Source organism: Arachis hypogaea, chromosome 18 (genome assembly GCF_003086295.3).
Source record: "Arachis hypogaea cultivar Tifrunner chromosome 18, arahy.Tifrunner.gnm2.J5K5, whole genome shotgun sequence".
In the NCBI taxonomy this organism is placed as follows: Eukaryota; Viridiplantae; Streptophyta; class Magnoliopsida; order Fabales; family Fabaceae; genus Arachis; species Arachis hypogaea.
Window position 1 is genome coordinate 87,579,084 of NC_092053.1, and position 11,074 is coordinate 87,590,157.

At 40.4% G+C, this 11,074-nt stretch overlaps 1 protein-coding gene across 1 annotated transcript; it reads left to right on the top strand.

Annotated features, from left to right (window-relative positions):
- Positions 1–8,080: 8,080 nt before the first annotated feature.
- LOC112770139 (uncharacterized) lies at positions 8,081–8,566 on the top strand. The gene is made up of 2 exons (XM_025814551.1): positions 8,081–8,401; positions 8,468–8,566. Exons 1-2 carry the CDS (start codon positions 8,081–8,083, stop codon positions 8,564–8,566), a joined length of 420 nt encoding a protein of 139 aa, XP_025670336.1.
- Positions 8,567–11,074: the final 2,508 nt, after the last annotated feature.

Consider the following 11,074-nt stretch of genomic DNA (forward strand, 5'->3'; position numbering starts at 1 on the left):
CTTATAAGATGGGTATTGCTTCTGCAAGAGTTTGATATAGAAATAAGAGACAGAAAAGGGACAGAAAACCAAGTGGCTGATCATCTGTCCCGAATAGAGCCAGTATAAGGGGTGCCCTCTCCCTCTATTGAGATCTCTGAAACCTTTCCGGATGAGCATTTGTTCGCCATTCAGGAAACACCATGGTTTGCAGACATTGCAAACTATAAAGCTGCAAGGTTCATACCCAAGGTGTACAGCAGGCAACAAAAGAAAAAATTAATTTCTGATGCAAAGTACTACTTGTGGGATGAACCCTATCTCTTTAAGAGATGTGAAGATGGAATAATCCGTAGGTGTGTGCCTAGAGAAGAAGCACAGAGCATCTTATGGCATTGCCATGGGTCACAATATGGAGGTCATTTCGGAGGTGAGCGAACAGCCACCAAGGTCCTCCAATGTGGTTTCTATTGGCCTACACTCTACAGAGATTTCTGAGAGTTTGTACGTAACTGTGACAGTTGCCAGAGAGTTGGTAATCTGCCTCATAGTTACGCCATGCCTCAACAAAGAATCTTGGAGATTGAGTTGTTTGATGTATGGGGAATTGATTTCATGGGGCCCTTCCCACCATCATACTCAAATACTTATATTCTGGTGGCAGTTGACTATGTATCAAAATGGGTAAAGGCCATTGCCACACCCGCCAATGATACTAAAACAGTGCTGAAGTTCCTCTAGAAACATATCTTCAGCAGGTTTGGTGTCCCTAGAGTACTAATTAGTGATGGGGCACTCACTTCTGCAGCAGATAGCTTTATTCTGCCATGGTCAGGTATGGGATTCACCACAAGGTGGCGATCCCATATCATCCACAGACGAATGGGCAAGCTGAAGTCTCTAACAGAGAACTAAAAAGAATCCTGGAACGGACTGTAAGTACCCGTAGAAAGGATTGGGTACGAAGCTTGGATGATGCTTTGTGGGCTTACAGAACAGCATTCAAGATTCCTATAGGGACCTCTCCGAACCAACTTGTGTATGGTAATGCTTGTCACCTGCCCGTGGAACTGGAACATAATGCCTACTCGGCAACCAGATTCCTAAACTTTGATGCCAAGTTAGCTGGAGAAAAAAGATTGCTCCAGCTGAATGAGCTAGAGGAATTCAGATTCAGTGCTTTCGAAAATGCCAAGCTTTATAAAGAGAAATCAAAAAGGTGGCATGACAGAAAGCTGTCATCTAGAACCTTTGCACCAGGACAAAAGGTTCTATTATTTAACTCTAGGCTCAGGCTATTCCCCGGGAAACTGAAATCCCAGTGGAGGGGACCATATGTGATTACAAGTGTATCACCATATGGTTATGTGGAGCTTCAAGACACTGATTCTGATAAGAAGTTCATTGTTAATAGACAGAGAATCAAGCACTATCTTGAAGGCAATGTTGAGCAAGAGTGCTCAAGGCTGAAGCTAGATTAAAAACTCAGCAAAGTCCAGCTAAAGACAGTAAAGAAGCGCTTGCTGGGAGGCAACCCAGCCATTGGCAACACTTTTTCTGTTATTTTGCCCTATTATTAATTTTATTTGTTTATATAAAGTTCATTGTTAATAAGGTAAAGAGTCAATTGCATAAGTTCACAGGGTTACAGAAGGATTCAGCACACAGAACAGAGAGAAAAAGCTCACTGGCAAGAAAATGCCAGTAAGAGGCAAAATTCGGCGTTCAACGCCCAAAAGAAGCATCCACTGGGCGTTGAACGCCAGTAAGGATAGCCATCTGGGCGTTAAATGCCAGAAAGAAGCATCTTCTGGGCGTTGAACGCCAGAAAGAAGCACCTTCTGGACGTTTAACGCCAGATTTACAGCGTCCTGGGCGTTCAGAAAAACGCCGAGTGACAAAGGAGTTCCTGGCGTTCAACGCCAGAAAGAAGCAACAGCTGGGCGTTGAACGCCCAGGAGAAGTAGCAATTGGGCGTTAAACGCCCAAAACATGCACCGTTTGGGCGTTTAACACGAGGATGGTGGGGAGGAGGTAAATTCGTTTTTACTTCGTATTTTTCATTTTAATTTTAATTTTCATGTTTCAATTCATGATTTCTTGCATAAACATGTTACAAACCCTGATTTCTAAAAACCCTACTTTAAAAATATCAAATGTATCTTAATCCATAACCACAAATTCTTTTTCAATCCAATCCAACTCTTTTTCAAATTTTCCAAAACAAATCTATCTCTTTTCCTTCTAAAATCTTTTCAACTCATCAATATCTTTTTCAAATCTCCACATTATCTTTTTCAAAATCCAAATTTATCTTTTTCAAATATCTTTCATATCTTTTCAATTTTAAATCACATCTTTTTATATCATACTTATTTTTTTTATAAATCATATCTTCTATCTTATCTTTTTTTAAAAATTTTCGAAAACCCACCCCCTCCCTTTTAAATCAACATTCGGCCACCCTCCTCTCATCCACCATTCGACACTAGCTCTCCTTCTATCCCTCTCCTTTCTTTTCTTTTGCTTGAGGACAAGCAAACCTCTAAGTTTGGTGTGTTTATCCGTGATCACTAAATTATACCCACTAAGATCATGGATCCTCAAGGAAAACAAACCACTCCAAGAGGCAAGAAAGAGAGTATTCCAAAACCACTTTGGAATCAAGGGAAGTTCTTAACCAAAGAACATTCAGACCATTACTACAAAATAATGGGTCTAAGTTCAGTGATCCCAGAAGTCAAGTTCGATCTGAAGGAAGATGAATATCCAGAGATCCAAGAGCAGATTCAAAACAGGAACTGGAAAGTCCAAGCTAATCCTGAAACAAAAGTGGGAAGGAATATGGTTCAGGAGTTCTACGCTAATCTGTGGCAAACAGACAGGCAGAGAATATCTGGAACTGCCCTCTATGACTATCAGACTATGGTCAGAGGAAAGATTTTTGACATCCACCCTGACAAAATCAGGGAGATCTTTAAGCTACCTCAGTTGAAAGATGACCCAGACTCCTTCAATAGGAGAATGATGAGAACAAACAAGGGCCTGGATAAGATTCTAGAGGATGTATACATCCCTGGAGCCAGGTGAACCACCAGCAGAAAGGGTGTCTCAAATCAACTCAAGAGAGAAGATCTCAAACCAGTCGCCAGAGGATGGCTGGACTTCATTGGGCGCTCTATACTGCCCACTAGCAACCGTTCTGAAGTCACCGTCAAAAGAGCAATGATGTTCCATTGCATTATATTGGGAAAAGAAGTGGAAGTTCATCAACTGATTCCATCTGAATTTTACATACTTGCAAACAAGAACTCCAAAGATGCCAGGTTGGCTTATCCAAGCCTAATCTCTATGCTCTGCAAAGATGCTGGAGTAAGAATGGGAATAACGGAGTACATCTCTATGGAGCAACCAATCACTAAAACTAAAATATAAAAACAACAAATGCAGGATGACCCCATCAAGAGGAGGGCACAAGAATTCCTCCCGAAAGTCCCTCAATTTGAATATTGGGAACAGCTTGAAGCATCTGTCACCAAGTTACAAGAATCTATGGACCAAATAAAGGAATAACAGCAAAATCAAAACAGTATGCTCTGCAAACTGCTTAGGGAACAAGAAGAGCAAGGGCGTGACTTAAAGGAACTGAAGCGTCAGAAGTTATCTCTTGAAGGACCAAGCACTCCACAGACTAGAGGAACATCCACATCCCAAACTCAAGGTTGTTGAGCTCTAATCTTAACCTTAACTCTGTGATAATTGTTCTTATTTGAGTTTTACCTTAGAAGTTATAGTAGTAATTAGTAGTTCTTTTATCTCCAATTAAGCTATAATTTATTTTTCTCATCATCATTAAACATGAATAAAATAGAAGATTTTCTTTAGAATAAGGAGGCAATATTTTTCGAATTTCTAATAAAACAAATTCTAATTGTTTACATGTGGTGGCAATGCTTTTTGCCTTCTGAATGAATGCCTGAACAGAGCATATGTCTTTGGAATTTCATGTTCTTGAATGTTAAGTATGTTGGCTCTTGAAAGAATAATGAACATGAGACATGTTATTGATAATCTGAAAAATCATAAAAATGATTCTTGAAGCAAGAAAAAGCAATGAATACAAAGCTTGCAAAAAAAAAAAAGGCAAGCAGAGAAACCCAATAGCCCTTAAAACCAAAAGGCAAAGGTAGTAAAAAGGATCCAAGGCTTTGAGCATCAGTGGATAGGAGGGCCTAAGGGAATCAAATCCTGGTCTAAGCAGCTAAACCAAGCTGTCCCTAACCATGTGCTTGTGGCGTGAAGGTGTCAAGTGAAAACTTGAGACTGAGCGGTTAAAGTCAATGTCCAAAGCAAAAAGAAGAGTGTGCTTAAGAACCCTGGACACCTCTAATTGGGGACTTTAGCAAAGCTGAGTCACAATCTGAAAAGGTTCACCCAATTATGTGTCTGTGGCATTTATGTATCCGGTGGTAATATTGGAAAACAAAGTGCTTAGGGCCACGGCCAAGACTCATAAAAGTAGCTGTGTTCAAGAATCAACATACTGAACTAGGAGAATCAATAACACTATCTGAATTGTAAGTTCCTATAGATGCCAATCATTCTAAGCTTCAATGGATAAAGCGAGATGCCAAAACTGTTCGGAAGCAAAAAGCTACTAGTTCCGCTCATATAATTCGAATCTGAGCTTCACTCAAAAACTCTGAGATATTATTGCTTCGTGACTTATTTGTATTCTATTTTATTTGTCTAGTTGCTTGGGGACAAGCAACAATTTAAGTTTGGTGTTGTGATGAGCGGATATTTTATACATTTTTTGGGGTTAATTTCATGTAGTTTTTAGGATGTTTTAGTTAAGTTTTTAGTATATTTTCATTAGTTTCTAGGAAAAAATCATATTTCTGGACTTTACTATGAGTTTGTGTGCTTTTCTGTAATTTCAGGTATTTTCTGGCTGAAATTGAGGGAGCTGAGCAAAAATCTGATTCGGGCTGAAAAAGGATTGCTGATGTTGTTGGATTCTGACCTCTTTGCACTCGGAATGGATTTTCTGGAGCTACATGAGTCCAATTGGAGTGCTTCCAATTGCGTTGGAAATTAGACATCCAGGGCTTTCCAGAAATATATAATAGTCTATATTTCTCAAGGATAGATGACGTAAACTGGCGTTCAACGCCAGTTTCATGTTGCAGTCTCGTGTCCAGCGCCAGAAATAGGTTACAGGTTGGAGTTCAACGCCAGAAACAGGTTACAACCTGGCGTTGAACGCCCAAAACAACCCAGGCACATGAGAAGCTTTAGTCTCAGCCCCAGCACACACCAAGTGGGCCCCAGAAGTAGATTTCTGCACTATCTATCATAGTTTACTCATTTTCTGTAAACCTAGGTTACCAATTTAGTATTTAAACAACTTTTAGAGATTTATTTTGTATCTCATGACATTTTTAGATCTGAACTTTGTACTCTTTGACGACATGAGTCTCTAAACTCCATTGTTGGGGGTGAGGAGCTCTGCTGTGTTTCGATGAATTAATGCAATTACTTCTGTTTTCTATTCAAACACGCTTGTTCCTATCTAAGATGTTCATTCGTGCTTCACTATGATAAATGTGATGATTCGTGACACTCATCACCATTCTCAACCTACGAACGTGTACCTGACAACCACTTCCGTTCTACATTAGATTGAATGAGTATCTCTTAGATTCCTTAATCAGAATCTCCGTGGTATAAGCTAGAATCCATTGGCAGCATCCTTGAGAATCTGGAAAGTCTAAACCTTGTCTGTGGTATTCCGAGTAGGATTCTGGGATTGGATGACTGTGACGAGCTTCAAACTCGCGAGTGCTGGGCGTAGTGACAAACGCAAAAGGATAGTAAATCCTATTCCGGTATGATCGAGAACCTACAGATGATTAGCCGTGCGGTGACAGCGCACCTGGACCATTTTCACTGAGAGGAAGGATGGTAGCCATTGACAACGGTGATCCACCAACACACAGCTTTCCATAGGAGGGACGTGCGTGCGTGAAGAAGAAGACAGGGAGAAAGCAGAGATTCAAAAGACAAAGCATCTCCAAAACTCCAACATATTCTCCATTACTGCATAACAAGTATTTATTTCATGCTCTTTTATTCCTCGCAATTCAATTTGATTAGTGAATTGTTTTCCTGACTAAGAGTTACAAGGTAACCATAGATTGCTTCAAGCCAACAATCTCCGTGGGATTCGACCCTTACTCACGTAAGGTATTACTTGGACGACCCAGTGCACTTGCTGGTTAGTTGTGCGAATTTGTGAAAAATAGTAATATTGACACTGACATGTAACAAATTCGTGCACCAGCGCCCACTACTTTTCAGCGGTGTATGACTAGTGTCTTTTTCGATCATATGGAGATTTGTCTGGAAGACTTTATGGATGACTTCAGTGTATATGGAACTTCATTTGATAGTTGCTTAGAAAACTTAGCCAAAGGCTTAACTAGGTGTGTTGACAATAACCTTGTCCTAAATTTTGAAAAATGTCACTTCATGGTGAGACAAGGTATAGTGTTAGGACACGTAGTCTCTAATGAAGGCAATTCTGTAGACCCGACCAAGGTCGATGTTATTACCAGTTTACCTCATCCCTCATCTGTGAGGGAGGTTCGTTCCTTTTTGGGGCATGCAGGATTTTACAGGCGCTTTATCAAGGATTTTAGCAAGATTGCATTGCCATTGTCGCGCCTACTCCAAAAAGATGTGGACTTTGAGTTTGATAGTGCATGTGTGGGTGCATTTGAGGAGTTAAGGAGAGCTCTTACCACGGAACTAATTGTGAGGGGCCCTAACTGGACCCAGCCATTGAGATAATGTGCGACGCGTTAAATCATGTTGTAGGTGCTGCACTTGCACAACGCGATGGTAAACTCCCTTACATCATTGCTTATTCCTCAAATACATTAGATGCGGCACAATCCAACTATACCACTACGGAGAAAGAACTCCTAGCTATTGTTCATGCATTAGATAAATTCAGATCTTATTTGCTAGGGTCCAAAATAGTGGTATATACGAATCATGTAGCTTTAAAGTATTTGTTGACAAAGAATGAGTCGAAACCTAGGCTCATACGTTGGATCTTGCTCTTGCAAGAGTTTGACATTGAGATTAGGGATCGAAGTAGGTCTTAAAATTTGGTTGTGGATCATTTGAGCCGCCTTGAAAATCTTAAATATGACCAATTTCTGATTGATGACTCATTCCCTTTGGATAGTTTGTATGCTGTTTCGGATAGCTTTCCTTGGTTTGCACCAATGGCGAACTACTTGGTTGTTAAGATCTTCCCACCCAACTTTTCTAAATATCAAAGGGATAAGTTGAGGAGTGATTCCAAATATTACATTTGGGATGACCCTCACTTGTGGAAGAGGGGAGTAGAACAAGTAATTCAAAGATATGTCCCAGAATCTGAAATTCAACCCATTCTTGAAGCTTGCCATTCATCCGAGTGTGGCAACTACTTTGGCCCACAATGGATGGCTAAAAAGGTGTTGGATTGTGGATTCTGGTGGCCAACCTTATTCAAGGATGCTAACCGATTCTGTGTGTCGTGCCACCAATGTCAGAAGTCAGGAAATGTATCCCAAAAGGATGAAATGCCTCAACAACCAATGTTGTTCTGTGAAATCTTTGATGTATGGGCATAGACTTTGTGGGACCATTTTCCAACTCAAGTGGGTATCTATATATTCTACTGGCGGCTGACTACGTATCAAAGTGGGTGGAAGCGATACCTACCCACCTTGATGACGCTAATACCGTGATTTCTTTCATTAGAAATAATATTGTGTGCCGCTATGGGTCACCACGAGCAATCGTGAGAGACCAAGGTTCCCACTTTTGCAACAGGAAAGTAGAGGCACTACTTAAGTGCTATGGGGTATTGCACAAGGTTGCAACTGCTTATCACCCCCAAACCAACGGACAAGCAGAGGTGTCCAACCGGGAGATTAAGCAAATTTTAGAGAAAGTGGTGAATCCATAAAGGAAGGACTGGAGCTCTCAGTTGGGATATGCACAATGGGCGTATAGGACGGCCTACAAGGCCCAGTTGGGGATGAGTCCCTTTCGGATTGTCTATGGTAAGGCATTCCACCTTCTAGTGGAGATTGAGCATAAGGCCTATTGGGCGGTTAAGCAGTGTAACATGGATTTCACCAAGACGGGTATAGCCAGAAAATTACAACTAGGAGAACTTGAGTGTCTTAGGATCAAGGCATATGATAATGCTCGAATCTACAAGGAAAAGACTAAGGCGTTTCATGATCACCATATCCGAAAGAAGGATTTTCAAGAAGGTGACGAGGTTTTCCTCTATAACTCGAGGCTCAGATTCATTCCTGGGAAGCTCCGTTCAAGATGGGAAGGACCCTTCAAGGTGAAGGAGGTAAAGCCCTATGGAGTGGTGGAATTGTTTGACCCTCGAAGCGATGCAACTTTCAAGGTGAATGGACATAGAGTGAAGAAGTTCCATGGCTACAAGTCACCAAAGGATTTAGAGGTGTTCCTGCTTACGGATGCACTAAGAGGAGGAGAAGCTTAAGCGACTGACCGTCCAACTTAAGGACGTTAAAGAAAAGTGCCTGGTGGGAGACACCCCACCGTGGTAAGATCTTCCTTGTGTATACTTTCTTGCTTCTAGCTTTAGATTCTTGTGAATTTTGTGATTTCTTGGTGTTGTTGAGTTGCTTAGGTATGCTAGCTTTTGTTGATTTTGTTGAATTGTTATGATATTCATGTAGATTTCACTAATCTTGGTATGGATGAATTGATGTGGTTAGAGAAAATGCTTTATTTTGAGTAGTGAATGAATGTGTGAGTGTTTTCTTGACTATCTAGCTTCAATACCTGCCAGGAATGTGTTAAAAATACCTTTCTCTATGTTGTAAAAAAAAATAAAAAAAAGAGGGTGCACGCTTAAGCGTGCGAGACGCGTGCGCGTCCCTTGAATTTTTGCAAGTCTGAGCACATTTTCCCGAGAGCTGCGCGAAACGCGCAAGTGCCTACCCACGCATATGGGTGAGGCACACCCACACGTCGCCTACCCCATTTCCTTGTCCATGCGTGCGCGCACATGACGCGTACGCGTCGGTCGCTCTGCACCACTTCTCTCGCCTACCACCACCGGCGACCACCACCTCTGGCGGTACCGCTTTCTCTCTCCTCTTCTCTTTCTTCTCTCTTACCCTTTCTCTCACTTGTACCTTATCTTCTCTATTCCTCTCAAGGTCATATTCTTTTCCATCCTCTTTTTCTTTGATTTATGCTTTTCTTTCTTAATTGCATGTATTTACTTTCTCTTATTTCTCTTAGTTGTACTTTGTTAAATTTGCTCTTGTTTATTTGCTTTCTTTCTTCCTTTTTGTTTTCCGTTTTCTATGTGTGTTGAAAGTTGAGTTACCTCTTGCGTTGATGGGTTGATTTGTTATCTTTTGAATCCTTTGTGATTATGTGATGTTGTTTTGATGTTGGGTATACCCACTACAAGAAAACACATCTTTTGCCACGTTTTTAAAGCATGGCGAAAAGTTAAAAAAAGCGTGGCGATAGCTTTTCGCCACGCTTTTTGAGCTATCGCCACGCTTTCGAAAGGGTGGCCTATCAAAGGGTGGCGGTTGCTCTATCGTCACGCTTTTTGCAGTCTATTGCCACGCTTTTTGTTTGCCACGCTTTTTTACAAACTGCCACTTGGAAAAGTGTGGCTGTAGGTGGGAAATACGGCCACGCTTTAAAAGCGTGGCAATAGGTAGAGATATGGCCACGCTGTAAAAGCGTGGCGATAGGCAGATCTGGCCACGCTTTTAAAGCGTGGCGATAGGTGGAGATACAGCCACGCTTTTAAAGCGTGGCAATAGGAAGAGATACAGCCACGCTTTTAAAGCGTGGCCATAGCAAAATATACAGCCACGCTTTAAAAGCGTGGCGAAAGCCTTGTTAAATTAAAAAAAAAATTTTCTTTCCCTTACTTGGTCTTCATTGCTACACTATAAATTTTCAATCCTTTTTTATTACCAAACCTACAAATATAGTATGCAATTTTTATTACAAGACAAATCAAACAATAATTAGTGAGATATATAATTTACTATAATTGTTTTATACATTAAAAAACTATTACTCAAATACAAAATAAATCTCGATTAGCATAAGAACAGGATGGATCTGTATCAAGAAAAACAAGGAAGGGGAAAAAGAAAAACAACAATAGGAATTAATAAGTGAAGAATAGTCCTCATATATTTTAGTAAAGAACCACCAACGAAACAAGTAATTGAAGTTCCATCTAAAACAACATGTTTACGATGCTACAATGCAAAATTCAATTACAGCTGGCCATGGGTGCTGAAGATTTGATTCAAACAGTAATAGGCACAACAAAAGAGATGAAAATCAGCAATTAAATTACTTTCAGCGATTTCTTTGAATTCTTGTTTTCACCTTCAATGCCCTGTAGAATGTTCAGCCCATACTTAAGGCTGAACCAATAAAATGTAAAAATAAGTGTTACAAGATGAATTTAAGTTCATATAAAATGTAAAATAGTGTTTATAGGTGAACTTAAGTTCACATAATTCTATTTGTGTAGAACTATATGTGTGCTTTAATAGTTACAAGAAGGAAAATTGAACCTGTAAATATCTCTATGAGGTAGAAACTCTGTTTCCAAAGTAGCTTCCCTGTCCTGCTCAATCACATATAGTTCTGCAGGATCTTCAGGAAGGGTAAGTCTTCTATTCCGGATTGCAGCAACATAGACCTGGAAATTAAAAACATGAATAAGTGCAATAAGGAGTTTGCAACCACTATAGATGTCATCGTCTGGGGTATTAAGCCTATCAAAATTCGAGAGTAATGCTGATTAAGTTAAAACCAACACCACTGAGGCATGTATACAACAGATACCTGCACGATCTCAAGTAAAGCACTTGTTCCTTTAGCAGGATGAATTCTGTATAGTGGCAATGCAGCAGCAAAGATAATGATGCCAAGTAACATAGCAATGGTGCCAATCCCAAATCCCTAATCCCATCCTTTATGAATTTGTATCCAC